General features: G+C 38.5%; 2 protein-coding genes across 2 annotated transcripts in view; one reads left to right on the plus strand and one right to left on the minus strand.

The window, feature by feature from the left end:
• The window catches only part of PDGFC (platelet derived growth factor C), a 204,193-nt gene that overhangs the window by 17,646 nt on the left and 165,991 nt on the right, over positions 1 to 20,556 (plus strand). The gene's annotated exons all lie outside the window — the stretch shown is intronic.
• LOC115511668 (60S ribosomal protein L28-like) lies at positions 9,579 to 10,812 on the minus strand. Its single transcript, XM_032593029.1, is given in 3 exon segments — positions 9,579 to 10,204; positions 10,206 to 10,371; positions 10,793 to 10,812. Coding segments are annotated over 3 exon segments (417 nt in total). The 3' UTR covers positions 9,579 to 9,973.

The following is a 20,556-nucleotide window of genomic DNA, read 5'->3' on the forward strand; positions in this document are numbered from 1 at the left end:
CATCATTTCCAAGTGTCAGAAAGTAAAATGTTAAATAATCTTTAGCTTAGTGTCTCCTTTGATGGTAGATCTTTTTAAGTGAAGTGAAAACAGCCCACTTGGACCCAATACAGCCGGTTCTGTTGTAGCATTGACATCTGGTCTCCCAGGTCATCACTGATAGGCTCTAAAGAGGTCATATGCTTTATTTCACAACTGAGGGATGTAACTGATGTCTGGCTTCATTTTGAGGAACTAAAAGGGGACACACTGGAAGGACTCTTAATCTTTCTGCTTAGACTGAGTAAAATGAATGTACAAAGAACATTATTAGCAAAATTATAATGATGACTATTTAGAATGTTATTTCCTCAACAAGAAGAAGAAATGTATCATTTCCAGGAAACTTATTTTTAAACAGGGAACTTTATGATAGCATTTATTGCAATCAGTTTAAGAAAAGCATGACTATCAAAAGTCTGTTTTCAAAACTTTAACTTATTTTTATTTTGAAGTATTTCCTCCTTCTGTTCTTTCTAGTGAATGTGAGATTTATCCTCATGTGCTTGCTTATTTTCAGTTTGCTTTTCCTTTTTTTGTTTTCGGCTTTTGAGACTGACAACTGTGATTTATCCCCGGGAAAGCAAAAATCTTGTAAAAGTCATTATTTCAAAAAATCATTCAAAGGATGTATTTATTTTTTTCTTGGAAATAAAGTCGATTTTCTCAGCTCTGATCATATGAGATTATGGGCAAGTAGTCCTTAGTTCTGGCATGTGGACAAAACAGAAGCAGCCCCTGGAGAGAGAGAGTTCAAAATTCATGGCAGTAAGCACATGTTCAGTATGCCAATATTTATGGTGTCACAACCAAATTAAAACCATACCCTCTGTGATTTACATAAGTACGGTACCCAGACTACACAGGGTTATGCCCAAGTTTCTCAGTAGATTTAAGGCAAGACGGTTGTTCAGGACTCTCGGAGACCAGTCTGTTTGTTTTTATATTCATTTTATTCATCTCTGTGAGGGAAAGTGAATTATCTTCACTTGTATTCGTTTTGCAGTCATCCCGAATTAGCAAGGGTGGCAGATAGCAGGGCTGAAAACTGACTTTGTGCTTCCATATTTGTATCCTAATATTCTCAGTTCCTGTGCTGGGGGAGTTAGATGTATTGGTTACGGAGAGTGAACACAGATAGATGGGTAATTCTCAATCTTTCATTTCTCGTGTCTTACTCATGCTATTAGAAAATCAAGGTTTCACCAATTTGGAAAAAAAAAAAAAAACAAAAAAAAACAACAGAATACATACTTTTGGCCGGAGGGCATACTTTATGTCTTTTTATGGCGACTTTTAAAGTAATACCATCTGGTAAGATTTTTAAGAACAATAAAGTTTCAGAAGCCCTGTTGAGAATACATTTTATTTCTCTACTTTGACCAGGCAAAGATATCTAGAAATGTATATTCTAACACATGATGCACTTGTACAGCAATGTAAGTGACAAAGATAATTCAAAAACTACAGTGGGGAGTAGGTTTGGTAGGAGCTAGTGAGTCACATTTGCTGGTGGATGTGACATTAGGGTGTTAATGCTTTCTTAATGACCCTTTTGAAAGTCCCAGATTTTTTCCAGATTCCTCCTGATTCCACTGTAGCGGAGATTCTAATCTAGAAAACAGTCTGGACAAGAACCCAGTTCCTGGATGTTTTTAATAGATTGGCTCTTTAGGGTTTTGAGAGATGGTCATATAACCATCATGCTATCAAGCAGAAATTTTTCACAACTGATGACTGCAAGTGGCAATCTTTTGTGAAGGCAGGGAGGTCTTCTCATTTATAGGATGAAATCATTTTTTAAGAGTAAGTTTCATGTGAACAAATGAAGCTTGACTATGTAAATCTTTCTTTTACTATGGGATAGAATCCAAGGTATGTAAGAAGTTATTTTATTTTTTGAGTTCAGTAATTTAAACATTGTGCTTCGGCTCTTTTTTGGTACTCCAAACATTTATTATTAAGGTTTCCTTTGGTGTTTCCTTAAAAAGACAAAATTCAGCATGTTTTCTTTGCAAACGATTGTCTTATACACAAAACAGAAAACAAACTTTCCTTTACTATTTTTTTCTCAGACCTAATTATTCAGTTGTTTTTATGCCTACAGATTTTTCAATGATCACAGATTTTTCACAGATCTTTTCATGTCTTATACTGGTGCTGGAAAAAAAAAAAACTGTTTGAATCCTGTGCAGATTAATAAAAAAATACCAAGGAAATTTCCTTGGTTGTGTACTAGAAATTTGAGGAAGATCACTGACTTTTGCAGTTCGTTAGTGGATCAATTTGTTGAATGTTTGGTGTTAGGTATCTCATGTATCAGACGGGTCTTAAGCGCTGGAGAAACCTGGCCTATGCAGTTTCCATTCTCCTCTAGCTGCCAAAATTGATTTTTCCATTTTGTATATGACTTAGGTCTTTGTACTGCAATAGATGCCAAGTTTAAGAATTGTTTTTGTCTTAAAACATGATTAGATTGAGTCAATGCTGTCAATAATTTTAGTGAATAACAGAAAATACACTTTCACTTAAATGTTCTTGAAGATTTCTATTTGATTTTCTACATAGTAATGAATAATTGCTATCTCCCTCAGTGATAACTGACAATAAATAAATATTACATTTCCTAAGAAACTTGGTAGTGTCATCCTAGATCTGTGTGTAGTAACTAACCTATAATTTAGGCTAACTCCATCATTATATTGTGACTTGAGATTCTTTGTTTCTGATTGCTTCATGATTCCTCTTATATTTTATGGAAAATACCTTGTTTATTTAAGTGCAAAGAGGATGTTGGTGAAATGAGATATTTAGTAAATGCTCTAGGAAAAAAAGAAGTTTTGATTATTTGAAAACCCAGCATTTTAAAAGCCAACAGATTCATGCTTTTGCCTAAATGTATAATGCTTCATGTTATAAACAGGACATTTTTTGTTTCGTTTCAGTGGATGTATTAAAACAGGTTACACAGCAAGTCAGCTAATGTGACCAATCGTTGTCATTATACAATTTTTTTGGGAAGGAAGTCTGAAGCAGAAGAATATTCCTGGGGGAAGGATTTTTTTTTTTTTCTACCAATTTAGACCTTCACTGGCAGTCTCTTTCCCCTAAAATTTATGCTTGAAATGGCCCAGAGATTTTAAGTGTGGGGCATGTTAGGGGCCTTAAGTACGTTGGTGGATTTAGGAATGATTTGCTTTGAACCTTCTTGCAGTGAATCTTCAGTAGAAAGCAAGGACTTTAATCTTTCCAACCAGATGGAGTGTGGATCTCCAGGCTCAGATTTTGGCTAAATTGAGAAAGACCTTTCTCTGGCTAGGTTAGTATTACGAAACTAAGGCTGGCTCTGGTACCGGGGCAGGGATTTCCTTCTTTTCATTATTATTTACCATTTGAATTGTATTTGACAGGTTAATATCAAGACCCACAACAAGAAACCACTCAGGAGTCCTGGTTAACTTATGCCCACTTAATGACATATCAGTTGACATTTTTATTCTGAAATCTTTGCCAGTTTTTATCATTGACTGAATTTTGCATTCCATGAATTTGTAAAGCCATTTAGCAATTCAACAGTTCTAAATTTCAAAGATCTATATATCTGTGAATGTAAGTAGAATGTTTCCAATTGCAGCACTGCTCTTCAAGTTTTCTAGTGAATTGTGGGGGCGGGGGAAAAAGGCAAAAAAAAAATCCTTTTTTCTACCCTTTTAGGTTCTGTTGTATGTGAATTTAACTGACAGAAGACAAATTATCAGGAAAAAAAAGGCATATAGATTTTATTAATATTTTTAGTTTTCTGTGGACAAGGGCTTTACAGAAAGGAATGAAGAGCTCAAAGTAGCAGTTAGACTCAGAGGCTTATATACCATTTTAGCAAAGGGCTATAAACTGTGGGAGAATTATTGGCTCCAAAACACATGGGGAAGGGGCGCCTGGCTGCCTCAGTTGGTGGAGCATGTGACTCTTGATCCCAGGTTGTAAATTCGAGTCCCATGTTGAGCGTAGAGATTAGTTAAAAATAATTTATGCCACCTTCGCAAAGGGAAATTTATGCTCTGCTTTTAGGCAGATAAGGGGAAGACAGAGAACTTTTCCTGCATTTGTTGATTCTCACTCGCTGTAGGCTCAAAATAATCCTTCTGCCAAAGCTGCATATTTTGGGGTGGCATCCCTTCATAACCATCAGATATAACAGTTGGCTTTTTCTAATAACCTGTATGTTCTAGAAAAGGGGCATGGGGGTGCTGGTGGTGTGTGGGAATGGATGCTGGTTGCTGGTGCTTTTGTACCTCTGAGCAAAGCTATTTTTATTTTCTGGTCCACTCTTTCTTCTCCTGTAGGTAAAGCTGACAGTTACAAATAATATGTCATCCGGTTTTTAATAGCTTCTGCCAGGACTGGATCTATACCATCTCAGATATTTCCTCAAACAGGGTAGGGAGGAGGGGCAGGGCGAAACAGTCTACATCCTCATTTGTGGCATTCTTGATTTCCGTAGAAAATCCGAGGTCATTCTAGTAATATCCAGTTAGGAAATGTGAAGTGTTATGACTCACTTTATTTTGGCTTTGCACAATATAGAAAATTTCTTGGCTAGGAAGGAATTCCTTTTCAAACTGCCAGTCCTCCCCAACAATTCTGAATAGGTAGTTCTCTCTCTGCACATTCTTTTGGGTTTAACTGCTGTGTAACCTCCTAACCCCTCATTAATAATTTCCTGAGGCTGGTTTGTTATAAAGAAACATCGCAGCACAGACTGTATGTGTGTGTGTGTGTGTGTGTGTGTGTGTGTGTGTGTGTGTGTGTGTGTAAGTATGTGAGTGTGTGTGTGTGTGTGTGTGATTACTCCTTAATGACCAACTCAAATGGTATTAATGCTCTGAAGGAAAAAACAAGTGAACATTAGCTTCTTTCCCATTAGTGCGCATGTTAATCAAGGAGATCACACCCTTAGGCAGAAAGTAATGAATGCTTTTTAACTTCTCTTCATTATTCAAATTAAATGGCCCATTTTCTATATTGTACACACATTTCAATGGCTTGAGCATTTAAAGGAATAATCATGGATCTTTCTTTTTTTTTTTTTTTTTTTTTTTTTTTTTTTTTTTTTTTAAATTTTTTTTTTCAACGTTTATTTATTTTTGGGACAGAGAGAGACAGAGCATGAACGGGGGAGGGGCAGAGAGAGAGGGAGACACAGAATCGGAAACAGGCTCCAGGCTCTGAGCAGTCAGCACAGAGCCCGACGCGGGGCTCAAACTCACGGACCGTGAGATCGTGACCTGGCTGAAGTCGGACGCTTAACCGACTGCGCCACCCAGGCGCCCCAATCATGGATCTTTCAAAGCCTTCTTAATATCAGGATTCCAGAGAATAAATTTGTCTCTTTTTGGTTCTTAACAAGGACAAGAACTCGCCAAGGAACTGAACGTGTTTTGAGATGGGCATTTGGGCTTCCATTCTTCTACCCTGTAATCTCTTCTCACCTTTCTCATATTTCAGCTACACATGCCATCGGTGAATTTGACACTGGTCCCGTGTTGGTCAGTAGAGCAATAAACCTCCCACGAGAAATGCTGTGAATTATACACAGTTGTTGTTACTCATGGGATTTAGGGTGGTGATCAAAATGTGGTGTCCTCTTGGGAAAACCCTCACACTATGCTAAGTGAAAAAGCAGGGTGACAGTAGCATTGTAAATATTTTTATGTGTGCCCACATACATCTTTCCACATAAGTAGAAAGACTAAAATGAAGTATAGTCAAATGTTATTAGAATTTTGTCTAGAGGGGCTGTAGGGGTGTTGACACCCCTACAAAGCAGTGGGGGTGTTGACATTTTATTTCCTAAAATACATTTAGGATTTGCTAAATTTTCCATAATAATCTTATACTATTTCTGTCATAGAAACAAGGCTGTGCAGATTCTAAGCCTAATTTAAACAGTGAGGAAGGGGGGCAAATACAAACAATAGCCTTTTCTTCTATTCTAAAGGAAAGCACCTAAAATGCAAGACTTGTTTTTTAGAAGCTTAGGAGATGGCATTCTGAAAGGTGGCCCTTTGGGGTTAAGATTTAAAGTTGACTCTTAATTTTATCCCAGAGGCTAGATGTGGATAAGCAAAGCAGTAAGACTGTTGCGGCAGCCGGTGAGGAGAGCCATCACAACAATTATCTGTGTTGTTTTTGGCACTTTGCAGGAAATGTTGTTTTCATAAGACCTAAGAGTTTTGTCTGGGAAGAAAGAAGATAGCTGCCAACATTTGGCACCATATGGGATTTTCTTCTTTTTTCTTTTGTTTCTTTCCTTTAAAAAAAAAAAAAAAAGCTTAGCGTGTAGTCTGTACATCCTGCTCTTAAGCCTGAAAGATCAAGAAAATATTATGGGGTGTTTTTTTCCCCCGTACACTTGCTGGAGACATCTGGAACATGCCATTTGTTTGCACACCACAGGCTTTAAGAGTGTGATACAAACCATGATAAAAACCCAAAATTAAACCCCTGCCTTCCTTTGCAGCTGCGTTCTATAGCGCACTGTGAGCCAGGGTCTGTATTGACCATACAGATGCTCGCCAATCACATTTATTGAGCCTGGTGGATTGAGAAACCGCACGTTACTTGCCTTTCTAAGTACGGTGTATCCTTCAGGCATACCAGCACCTGGTCCCTCATGGAAATCAGGCAGCTTCTGCCTGTACTGCATTAACCCTGGGGCTGCATGCTCACGCGCTTTGCAGCATGTAAGCTCATCTGTTCGGTGAGCCTTTTAGAAATTCAAGAGTAAAAATTATTTCAGACTCCAGGTGTAAAGCAGGTAGGAAATTCTCCTCTAAGGAATAATACTATTTCGTTTTTGGAAGAAATACTATAGCTGCATTTATGACACTAAACTTTCAGTTAAGGGAAAGGAAAAAAAAAAAAAAGACGAGTGGTGAAGACTTTGTTTTTTTATACTTGTGATTGAAATTATACCTCAACCGAGGCTCACATTTTGGGATTTCACCCATGATAGGTTCATCTAACACATAAGAAATGAAATAAGTAACAAATAAAAAACCCAAATAAACAAAACCCACAAAGTAACGAAAAACTACATGTTTTGTTTCCTGCATCTCATTTTTCTCATATTGCTCGTATCCTTCGTCGTCATGCCTTCATTTTGATGTTTAATTATTATGGTTTCATGTCTCAGGTGAAAACTTCTGTCTGCAGAGTCCAGAACCCCTCAAAGTGCATTGACCTCTGAGATTAGGATCGTCTCAAGAGAGAACTCTACATTAAAAGGGAGTTTTGAGGAGGGAAGTAAATTTGGAGCTTTGAGTAGGGAAGGAAGTGCCAAAGCAACCCTGTGTGTAAACTGTGGAGGGTAGGGAACATCCACGGCAGAGGCCTGGGGGGCCACCGCTGTGTATATATACAGATCCATAATAGGAGATCACTAGTCAGGGCCTTGTGTGTGTTCCTCCTTTATTTCCCCATTGGTCTTCTGCCCTGTTTACTTCCTGGTGTCAAGAATCCTAAGAGATCCAAGGGCGATTCCTTTTGTTTCATTCTGCTGCCCTCCTTTCCTTACGCAGTTTAAGATTCGTAATGGTGACTCATGACCACTGTGCTATGAGAGAGTTGGAGCCGGGTGATGCACACGCACGTTCCTGCGTCCAGCCCTTCTCAGCTTTGGAGCAGACATTACTCTGGCCCTCTACCCTCTTCACCAAAGTAATTGTAAACATTACTTCAAGCATTCTGAAATGAACCTGAAGATGTCTTTTTAATACTTTTGTTCTGGAAAGTTTCAGGGCTAGCAGAGTCTTTAAAAAAAATTGGGAACGTGCCCCCGGGAACAACTTAGGTATGGTCTCGTGGAGTCCTCCTTGCCTTGTTTTCCCAGAGGTGAAGTCATTTTCTTAGTCATGTAGATCTTGGAAGCAGGACCAGAAGACAAGTGTAGCCCTCGGTGCTGGGCTCTGTCGGGCTCGGCCCAACATGCTCCGTTCAGGTTGTCTTGTTGATAAATAGGTGAACTCTTGAGAGAAGGCAGGAGCTCTTCCCTCAGTTGCTTCCCTCAGTTGCCAATTGCTTTGGCAATTTTGAGTTCACATGTTGCTCAGAAAACGGATTTGTCCTTTAACAAATACCGTGCTCACTAAACGAAGAAATAGTATCAAGGCCTTTTGTCAAAACAGGTAAAAACCTTGCTCTAGCTTACTCAGTTTATAATTTTCATTGCGAAGCAAATGAAATCATCTTCGGTGAAATATTGTGTCGTATGCTTCCAAATGGGTTGGTCTCTTTTTCCGATTTATACATCTTGTATTTCCGGGTAGTTTACCATATGCTGTGAAACCAGAGCTATTATTTTTGCCTCAACCCGAGAACATGTTCAGTGTTCTAGGTGGCAGATAAGGAGAGACTTCAGCCTTTCACTTCAGATTTCTTGAGTTTTAAAAATTATTTTCTCCATATCTTCTTTGTCAGAGGTGAATAATGTTAAGTAGTACTTTCTGCAGGACTCACTGTACTCCTATCTGCATATTCTGTAGGCTGTTTTTTTTTTTTAATTTTTTTAATGTTTATTTTCTTGAGACAGAGAGAGAGACAGAGCATGAACAGGGGAGGGTCAGAAAGACGGGGAGACACAGAATCTAAAACAGGCTCCAGGCTCCGAGCTGTCAGCACAGAGCCCGACGTGGGGCTCGAACTCATGGACCGCGAGATCATGACCTCAGCTGAAGTCAGACGCTTAACCGACTGAGCCACCCAGGCACCCCTCTGTAGGCTGTTTTAATAGGTGGGAGGACATAACCTCCTTTGTCCAGTTTTTTTTCATAAACAAAATGCATGCTCCACAGTTTACAAAAAGATTAAAGCATGATGTTGTTGGAATGATATTAGCAACCAAATATGAGAAGAAGACAGAATGTGAATTCTGATTTCTTAGTGTTCAGCAGTTGGTTTGGGTGAGACGTGGCTAGCTTGTGGCAGCAGAGGGCTGGAATCCTTCTGATAAGGGCCCAGGTGCTTCAAGAGTCATACTGAACTCATGAGCACCTCTGTTATGATAACAGGACAGTACTGGATAGTTTTCAGGTTAGAAGTGAAACTAAACTGTTGAGTCTGTGTGGTCATTAAAATTCCCGAGGTGCTTTTTGCAAGATTATGAGTGTTAGCCATCCTCCTGGCCAAATGAGTAATTGCTCTGTCAGTCGGCCCCTGCAATTTCATTCGTACAAGGTCATCACATCCACTCCTTGAGCTGGACTGTCACAGTAAGGGAGAATGGCCTTGTAAGGGAGATGGGACAATCTCTTTAATTAACAAACTCATACATTTATGAAGGTTTTTTTTTTTTTTTTTTTTTGCCCCTGCTTTGAGAAAAGATAGCAATTGTTCAGCTTCTATAAATTGGAGTTTAGTTTTTTTTTTTTTTCTTTTAAATCTTTGGTTTTTGATTTAGTTTTTTTTTTTTAGTAGGAGAAAGCATTTTGCTGTCTTAAGTTTTCCCTGTGGAAGCTATATATGTGTGTCTTGAAATACTGGAAATATCTAGACTATTTATTTGTCTAGGGGTGAATAGGATGCCCCCTGCTCGTTTGTTCTTTCAATGGGAACATTGAGCATTTATTACGTATGCAGCAGGATGCTAGACACGGGCGATACAGCTGTGGACAGAACGTACAAAACCTGTGACCTCATTGAGTTTACACTTGAGGGAGGAGAGGAAGATGACAAACAGCATACATAAGTGAACTGTCAGTAGAAGAGAATATGATCAGTGTTGTGTATTGGGAGACCGGGAGTGTGTCTGGTTAGAGAACATTGTGAGGTAATACAAGCAAAGAATATTCAAGTAAGCCCGGGGGGGGGGGGGCACTCAGGTGACTTGTTTGAGGCGGTTGACGTCTTCGTTGCTTTGGAGGTGAGGGGCAGGTGCTCAGGAGCTCTTGGTGGGCGGGCCTGCTTCCTCTTCATTCCAGGCTGTGGCTGCCAGGGTGGCTCCAGCTCTGAGAATGGCAGCCAAGGGCAGACCTGGGCCCCACTGGTGCCTGATGCTGCTGGGGGTGGCCCCGGCATTCTTGCCCATGGTGGTCTGCACGTAGGAGGTGGCGGGTTTTCGCTGGCCGGATCTCTGCTCCACGAGATCCACGCCTTTGTCTTCAGCCGGCTGGCGGCTCCACCCTCATGGGCTCGCGGGGAATCAGCCTGTCGTAGCGGAAGTTGCGAGCTTTCAGGTTATGGGGCTCGGTGCCGCGTGCCCGCTTGGTCCTCCTCATCCGGAAGCGGGAGCAGTTCCGCACCACCATCCGTTGCAGTGGGTGGACGTGGCGGCAGCTAGAATTCCTAGATATTTCCTAGTAGTCCTCTCACTACTGCGCCTGGAAATGGAAAAAGCCCACCGAGGTGCCTTTGACCTTGGAGTTGAGGAGAGAGATGGGGGGAGAAGGCCTTACCGGCAGGGCCCGTGGGGAGTGACAAGACCCTAAGAGAAGAGTGTGGCTGGCAAGATGGGGCACAGTTGGGGAGCCGGAGTGAGCTGAGCAGACGAGTGATGCATTTTATAGGGATGATTATTTCTGCTGGCATGAGTTGGGGAAGGGAAGAAACGCCATCCTGGTGCCTTAGACCAGCATGAAGTAGCTAAGTGGTCAGGGAGATTTTGGATATATTTTGCAGTTGGAGCTGTTAGAATTGCAGGCGGACTGGAAATCAGGAGATGTGAATGGATTGGAAGGAGCAAGTCCAAAACTCTCACCTGTAGGTCTGGACACGCATCTTGGTCTTTGGCCTGTTGTTTATGTGTTAAAAGTCTTCAGGCTACCATTTGTTAACTGTTCTAACTAGGCACCAGTGGACACATGAATTGACTGTGGCAGGGAAAGGCTGTAAAAAATACAAGTGGGTGATGGATTTTATAGTTCACTTGTAATAATGATAAGCAATCAATGTATGTGAGGTTTAGGTCAATGAACGAGAAGGAAGCAAATGTCGTATTGATTTGGAACACTATTACCAACTGCTTAGCTAAGTGGAAGGATTTTTTTTTTAATAGAGGCAGGTTATACTACAAGAAGAAATTCCATTGAATAATAAATATAGCTAACACTTATTAAGTGCTTACAGCACACCACACGTGCATTAGTATATGCTTTACATACATTAATTCCTTTAAACCTCACAAAAAAGCCTGTGAGGGCACAATTACTAGTATTATTCCACGTTTAAGGAGAATGTAAGCCATTTGGCCAAGGTCAAGTAGCTGAGCAAGGGTTCCAACGAAGACAGTCTGGTTCCAGGCTGTATGCCCTTAATCATGACATTATCAGCTTCCAATAGCTGCTTTAATTTGTTAGAACTACAGCTCTAATTTGGTTAGATGCTGAGCAGACTTGCTCAGCTTATGGTCACTTCTTAAATGTAGGGAAGTCAATGAAGGCTCTGAATACCCTGGAGTTTTTGTCTTGCTAATGCCACATATTTATTTTCAGTAGAGGAAGCCTGGATATTTGGGATAAAAAGAATCCATAGAGGAAGAAAAGGCAGAGTGTGAAAATATGACTTACTGAAGTCTGGAACTGAGTTTAAATCCTGGCTTACCCACCTGTTAGTTACATGATCTCAACTTAGTCACTCAACCTTTCTGATCACCTAAGACTCCCAATTTGTAGAATTTTGAAACAGAGTTACCTCACAGAGGTAGAGTTAATGAAACTCCCAGCAAAATGTCCAGTCTACTTAATGAATTTTACTTTCTTCACCCATCTTTCCAGCCAGATAGGCTGAAAATGCACATAGGGGTTTCTAAAAATAAATTGGATAGGATGAACAAAAGAAAAAGCTTGATGTAGGGAGGCTAGCAAAATAATCCAATGTGGCTCCACAAGAGAACATTAAAGAAATAATGGGTGTGCATGTACTTAGATCAGTGCTTGTCAGACTCGAATGTTTATTTGAACCCTCTGGGATCTTGTTAAAATACAGATTCTGCTTCAGTAGGTTTGGGGTGGGGCCTAATAGTCTGCATTTCTAACATGCTCATGTGATGCTGATGTTGCTAGTCTGTGGATCACACCCTGACTAGCAAGATTTATCAAAATAGATTTCTGAAGTACGATGGGAAATAAAGTGGCTAACATTGAGGTTGACATCAGTGAGACAGTTTGCCCGAGCTTCTCAGAGATGAAGTGAGCTGTGTTACAGGTATATTTCATTCACTGCTGACCTGTACTATTGATACATCCAGTAATCCGGAGGCGGAGCTGGGCTTGCATTTTATCCTATCCATGGGGGCAAGTTAACCTTAACTAGAAGGTGGTAGAACATTTAAGCATTATTGGTTAGATGGGTTCCTGGGCGAAGGGACTGAGTCTCTCTGGACTGCGAGACCACGAAGCACAGATGTTTTAGGTGGAATTCACTCACCGAAGAGATAATCAAATTAGACGATAGCTAATGTTCACTTTGGCCTTGTAATGAGTTTTTATGTCAGACTCTATCTCAGTGTGATAATCTGAGATCTATATGGCGTGTGTCTAACCCATGTTACTAAGCAGAAATATCAGAATTTCCCAAGAGTTTTAAGAGGAAACCATTCACTGTATTCACAGTCATGTTCACTTGTTTGCTCTGTAATCATAATATTGTAATTATTCACACACACACACACACACACACACACACACACACACACCACCTGCCAGGTATTGTATACCTGCATTATGCTGTTCCTTTAATGTATTGTTACCAGTATTTTTGGGGACCTGAAATGGTCATGATAATTTGTTCACTTACTATTTCTCAGAAGGTTTCAAACTCTTGCCTTCTAAGTTACTGAGAAATGTCAAGAGATAGGGCATTGTTATTGACCACAAATACATTCTTCCTTATTCCTCAGCTTTCGCACAGCTGTAATGTTGCAAGAAAAAAGTGCCTATTTATGGAAATGTGTTTTCTGTCCTCCTGCTGAAACTTAAAGGCTTATTTTAAAGTATTTCTAGGGCTGCCACCTGTTAAATGATAGCAATCTTAGGCTTTGTAGATATTTTTATCATGAAAGAACATAAGCTAGAAAAATAAAGTACGTTCGATGTTGGAAAATGTCATAGACTTTTTGAATCCTGTTTGCGTCGAGCATGTGGACCCTCCTCTTCTGGCCAGCCTTCAGGAGTGCCTGTGAGCACAAAGGAATGGCATGTATTTATACTTGTGTAAATAAGATCCTGTATACTTTCCACTGAGAACATGCAGGCAGCCCTTTTATGGTCAACAAGGGGTTTTCCCTCTGGCCTTTAGGCAGACCACAGGGCTAGGCGCCCAGGAGTGTATTTTTGATATCATACAGAATAGTTTCACAGCTGGCTCCCTTTTATAAAATCTTAGAATTGTTTTGTTATGCTTGCCTTTAATCATTAATAAGTCATTCAGGAACTTATGAAGGGTTTTATATAAAAAGTCCAAGTTGTATTATTTATTTATTTATTTTTAAATTGATTGATTGATTGATTGATTCAAGTTAGTTAATGTACACAGTAGTATTGGTTTCAGGAGTGGAACCCAGTGATTCATCTCTTACATATGACCCCCAGTGCTCATCTCAACAAGTGTCCTCCTCAATGCCCATCACCTGTTTAGCACATCCCTCAACCAGCCTCCCGTCTAGCAACCCCCAGTCTGTTCTCTGTGTTTCAGAGTCTCTTGTGGTTTGCCTCCCTCTATGTTTTTATTTTATTTTTCCTTCCCTTCCCCTTTGTTCATCTGTTGTGTTTCTTAAATTCCACATATGAGTGAAATCGTATGTTACTTGTTTTTCTCTGCCTGACTTATTCTGCTTAGCGTAGTACCCTCTATCTCCATCCATGTAGTTGCAAATGGCAAGATTTCATTCTTTTTGATTGCCGAGTAATATTCCATTGTACATATATACCACATCTTTATCCATTCATCAGTTGATGGACATTTGGGCCTTTTCCATAATTCGGCTATTGTTGATACCACTGCTATAAACATTGGGGGGCATGTACCTCTTCGAATCAGCATTTTTGTATCCTTTGGATAAATACCTAGTAGTGCAATTGCTTGTTGTAGGGTAGTTCTATTTTTTTTTTAAGTCACCTCTGTTTCTGTTCAATTTTTAGCTTTGTTACTAGGTTTTGCCTGCAAAATGGATAATACTTTATGTGTTTGATTATATCTTATGTTTAGAGTTGCTAGTGTCCCTTTAAGGGATAGATAGCATCTTATTGTATCATTTAAGTAACTTCAAAATTTGTCTTTGATGAAGAGTCTTATGCATTCACATATCCAAAAAACTATTAAGCAATCTGAAAGTTGAAAGCAGGATAATGGGTAATTTTAGAAAACATAATTGAGCAAACATGTATTTCATATTTTGTTTTGATTTGACATTATTTTTAACAGCAGTTAGTATTAATGTTGATTTTTTAAATATTTATTTATTTTTGAGAGAGAGAGAAACAAAGTGCAAGTGGTGGTGGGGGGGGGAGAGAGAGGGAGACACAGAATCTGGAGGAGGATCCAGGCTCTGAGCTGTCAGCACAGAGCCTGATGTGGGACTTGAACTCAAAACTGCCAGATCATGACCTGAGCCAAAGTCAGATGGTTAACTGACTGAGCCACCCAGGTGCCCCTATTAATGTTGATCTTAATAACATTTTAAAACATATTAATTCTAGAAAATGACAGAGCCAATGATAAGCCAGTCTCTTTCCCTTGAAAGATGGTTGGATGTCCAGCTTTGAATCCAAGATTTTCTCTAGAACTACAGAATAGTTTGTGGAGAGGCATTCATTTTTATGACTCGTAGCCCCCCATCTTGTCCATTTTCTCCTTTGTAAGAAAATAACTTCATTTTTAGTCATTTTCTATAAGTTATTCAACTACATGGAAAACGTTTTAAATAGCACTGTTTTTAAACTTAACCTTTCACTCATCTCAAAGACCTCTGTCCATCCCTTCAGATCTTGGCTTAGTAATCACTACATTAGTATAACCCTCCCTGTTAATTCACTAATCAGTACTCATTGACAACCAACTACGTGCTCGGCCATTTGTCCTCAGTCTTCTTGGTCTCAAGATCTTTTTATACTTGTGAAAACTATTGAAGATGCCAAAGAGCTTTTGTTTGTGTGGATTATGTCTATTAATGATTATCATATTAGAAGTTAAGATTGAAAAAGTATAAACATATTGATTTATTCATTTAGAAATAGCAAATTCACTTAAAAAGAGCAGTGATCAACATATTAACGTTAACGTAGCTTATGATGACAATAATTATATTCTCCAGAATAAAAACACTAGGAAGAGTGGCATCATTTCACATTTTTTGAAAATCTCTTTAGTGTGTGGCATGCTGGAAGACAGATAAATTCTTATATCTGCCTCTGTGTTCACTCTACTGTGATATCACATATTAAGTGATCTCAGTAAAACTTGACTGCACACTTATGGGAAAATAGCTTTGATCTTATAGACCAACACAAGGGTCTTGTGGACAGACTCCCAGAGGTTCCTAGAACATACTTTGAGAACCTCTGGTCTAGGGTGTAGACCAGGGTACAAAGAGATGCCAATCCTGGCCCTTGTGAACCTGAGGCTTATTCTCATAATACTGAACAATTTTCCTTCTTAATTTGTACTTCAAACTCTTTTACTAAAGTGAAGTTTCCAAAATGGCAGAGATTCTTTGTTTTTGATTCTTACTCATTGGTCTATTTTTCTGGTTTACATTATTAAACATTTATTGAGTGAATGGGTAAAATTAACTCTTCATAATGTTGAATATATGTTTTCTAATCTTATATTTAGGGTATTCACTTTATTAGCATAGACATGGTATGATTCCAAAATCTTAAGGAAGACCGGCTTAAGTCTCCCCAGATTACATGTGTACCTTTTACACTTTTTCAGGGTACCAGGGAATATATACTTAAGTACTTATTTAGGAAGGAATGGCTATCTTCAAACTAGAAAATAATTGATTTGATGTAATAATGGGATGGTTTCCGTTACAGTTTAGTGACTACAAATCAATGATTTGACTCTTTAAATGTGTATTTTTTATTTTTTAATTTTTTTAAAAAAAGTTTATTTATTTATTTTGAGACAAAGAGAGAGGCAGGGAGGGAGAGAAAGAATCCCAAGCATACTCCATGCTGTCAGTGCAGAGCTGGACACAAGGCTCCATCTCATGAACCATGATATCTTGACCTGAGCCGAAACCAGGAATGGGACGCGTAACCTACTGAGCCACCCATGTGCCCCTAAATGTGTATTTTAAGTTATTTACATTGTTCGTCATTATAAAGGCCTTTCGTATATGAAGTAGCTATCTGAATTGTTGTTAATTATTTTAGACATAATGAGAAAATCCGATCTTTTTTTCTATGCATGTGATTGTAAGTACCGAACAGTGCTTCTAGAAAGCAGTATTGCAGACTATCTACAGTTGCTCACAAGTTTCCAGTGAGCCACTTTCTTTCCAGTAAGCCACTAACAGCTTTATATGTTGTAAACCCTAGTAGTGGTTCCATCTTTATTCTGTTTTCTGTCCACATGAAACTGGTATCAGTGTTAACAGTGTTATATCATATGGGTTGTATCTAAGAAGTAATGTTTGTAGAGGAAGGATCAGAGTTAGGAATCAAAATTATTACACAGTAAGTGCTTAGAATTAATATTTGTTAGAAGGATGTGTTAATTCCATTTCTTCTTGAAGATATGTTGATTTTATAACCGACTTTTGAAAGGTATTTTATTTTAAAAAGCCACAATTTAAATATACAGTGATAAAACACTTTTTCATATATTTCATTTGGCTCATAAGACAACTCTGAGGTGAATTTCTCATTGCCATTTAAATGAAAAATATCTTTTCTTATATATGAGATTTGTATAGACTCATCCTTTCAAGCCCTCTTTTATGAGCCTAATTTTATTTTTTAGGTTTATGAGAGAAGATCCAGTAAGTGAGAATAAGACCTTGCTGATTATAGGATTTTCTTTCATGTAGGGTTGAACTTGCTTGTTATTTCTTGTTTCTTTGTATGACTCATTGAGTTATTTTTCTAGTGAATTCACATTGTTCATGATGTCATGATATTACAAGTTTATACACATGTTGTTGTATAATATAATTTAAGACAATATTTGGAACCAGAAAACAAATGTAACTTTAAAGGGGTGATGTAGTAACTACAGTAGAGGTTGGAGTAGTGTGTATGGCTTGGCATATCTTTGAGCCTAAATAACGATAGATGAATTAAATATCAAATGATCTTTAATTAATTATGTAGGCCTGGATTTTATTCATCCGAAGGCTGAAACAGAAACCATTATATGGTTTGGATTAATTTGTGGGCAGTACTGAATCTCAAATCCCAGATCCTTAGGGGTTGTATCCTGTACTGGCTTTGACATTTATTTAATAGAAAATCTAATATTTGATAGTAATGCAATCATTACCTCAAATCAAATTTGATTACAAAAACTTCAAACTATTATACCTATTTTAGTATCTAGACTATTTTTCTAAGTAGCAAAATGTATCATCAAATAAACTATAGTTATGTTAATACTTTACTTATATGAGAAAGCATTAAATATACAGATGGTTTATAATTTCCAGATTTTTTCTTTTGATAAGAATGTCTAAAATCTACTTGCAGTAGCTATTCTTAATACTTTGTTACATGGCTTTTATAACTTTTTATATGTGTGAATATTTATGCATTTCGAATTATCGTTTACAAAAATGAGACCTCATAAAAATGTTATTTGCTGATTGAAGTATAGCTGATACACAATGTTACATTGCTTTCAGGTGTACAACATAGTGATTTGACAAGTTTATATGTCATGCTGTGCTCACTGCAAGTGTAGCCACCATCTGTCACTATACAACATTATTGCAATACATTGACTATATTCCCTGTGCTTTACCTTTTATCCCTGTAACTTATTCATTCCATAAGTGGGAGCCTGTATCTCCCATTCCCCTTCACTTGTATAGCCCACCCCCCCCCCCACCTCCCTACCCTGTGGCCATCATCAGTTTGTTCTCTATGTTTATGGGTCTGTTACTGCTTTTTGTTTGTTCACTCATTTTTTCTTTTCGATTACACATGTAAGTGAAATCATATGGTATCTGTCCTTCTCTGTCTGACTTATTTCACTTGCCCTCTAGGTCCATCTACGTTGTCATAAATAGCAAGACTTCATCCTGAATAATACTCCATTGTGTGTGTATTATATATCTCCCGCATCTTTATTCATCTATTGATGGACACTTATGAGAAGGGGTTAATATCCAAAATATATAAAGAAGTTACATAACTTTACACACCAAAAATAAATATTCCAGTTAAAAAATGGGCAGAAGACCTGAATAGACACTTTTCCAAAGAAGACATCCAGATGGCAAACAGACACATGAAAAGATGCTCATTCTCACTAATCGTCAGAGAAATGCAAATTAAAACCACAATGAAGTATCATCTTACACCTGTCAGAATGGCTGCAATCAAAAAGACAAGAAGTTGGCAAAGACGTGGAGAAAAAGGAACCCCTCTGCACTGTTGGTAGGAATGTGCAGCCACTGTGGAAAACAGTATGGGGATTTCTCAAAAAAATTAAAAATAGAAATACCGTATGATCCAGTAAGAATGGATGCTTACCCAAAGAAATAAAAACACCAATTTAAAAATATATTAATTTAAATTCTAACACCCTTATATTTGTTTATTGCAGCATTATTTACAATAGGCAAGATATGGAAGCAACCCAAGTGTCCATCAATAGGTGAAAGGATATGTTATTTTTTAACCTGTTTTTTTCACTTGACAAAATACTGTCAGTGTCTTTCTGTATAAATAGTTGCTTGTAATGTCAGTGATCCTCAAAATCCTTTGTGTTATAACTCATTTGATATTCTACATAAATCTGTGGAACATCTCTCTCCACCATAAGAATGTATATAGAAGAAAATATTATATAATGTTGTAGGGGTCTCAGGGCCATGAATCTCTGAATGAGAAACATTGATCATATCATTCTTAATTGCTTCATAGGATTCCTACCAGTGGAATATAGTTTAAGTGGTAACACGTGGTTGGGCTTTAAAATTATTTAATTTATTTTTTTTAATGTTTAATTGTTGTTTATTTTGAGAGAGAGAGAGAGAGAGAGAGAGAGAGACAGAGGGAGAGAGAGAATCCCAAGCAGGCTTCATGCTTAGTGCAGAGCTGGACGCAAGGCTAAATCCCACTATGCTGAGGTCATGACCTGAGATGATATCAAGATTCCACTGCTTAACCCACTGAGCCACCCAGGCGTCCCCTAAGATTATTTTAAATTTGACTCATACCTGCTCTACAGTGAACATTTTGGTTAGAAACATATTTTATACATATATATATATATATATTCTATTTCATTATAATGACTTCCAGAAAGTTGAATTATTGGATCAAAATTTTGCTTTATTCAATATGTTTGATACATATTGCCCTATTGCTTTAAAAAAGTTATACTAATGCCTTTTCATAAGAACTATGTAAGAGTACCGTTTTAGTTTATTTGGTATAATGCCTCTAATATTTGTCAACCTGATACGCAAATGTATTCTATTACTTTATAGTTAGTAAATGTAACATTAATATTAAGTGTGTTACTAAAATTCAGAAGAATTTTCAGGTCCTGGTTTTGTTAATCAGGTAATGGATTGTAAATCCCCTGGTCGTTGTCTTCTTGAAGGAAATAATTCAGTTCAGTCCATAGACAGTTAAAGCAGCAAAGGTTTTATTTCGTAAAGCAAAGGTACACTGCAGAGAAGTAAAACAAGCAGGCTGGCCCGAAGTAGGTAACCGCCCTGCTGAGTTCTGCATTGTGTTTTCTATGGGGGTCTGTTTTGCCTCCTCCTGCCCATCTTGTCATTATTATGCCACCCTCTGGATCTGTCCTGGTTTCCTCCCCTCCAACTTTTTGCTTCATGTTAAGCGCCATCTTCCCAGGAGTGCCTAAGGGATACCCAAGGTGCTGGAGGGAGAGAGCAAAACTGCAAAGCAAATGATATCATAACAGCCTTGGAGTTACTAGAGGACAAAGCTTTTTCCTTAAGTGTGCATGCTCCAATGTTGAGAACGTCTCTGTGGCTTGTGTCTTTTGCTTATTGGGCTGTGCTAAACCGCAAAAGGGATTGGTCTAAAGGGGTCGGGTGGTCTCTGGGCAGAGACTGGGTGGTCCCTGGCAGTTTCCCATCTACTGTCCTCCCCTCTCTCCTGCTCACGTGTACATAACTGCCTACTCCAGATAGATTACCCTGCTGGTGCCTTCATCCGGCACTTCACAGTCTCCAGAACAGTGAGAAATAAATGTTTGTGTAAGCCACCCAGTCTGTGGTACTTTTGTTATAGCAGCCCGAAGGGAGTAAGACATTATAAATTAAAGCCCATGATGGATTCTTCTTCTCTAAGAACTTTGTCTTAGGTGACTTTTTTCCCC

Source organism: Lynx canadensis, chromosome B1 (genome assembly GCF_007474595.2).
Source record: "Lynx canadensis isolate LIC74 chromosome B1, mLynCan4.pri.v2, whole genome shotgun sequence".
Classification (NCBI taxonomy): Eukaryota; Metazoa; Chordata; class Mammalia; order Carnivora; family Felidae; genus Lynx; species Lynx canadensis.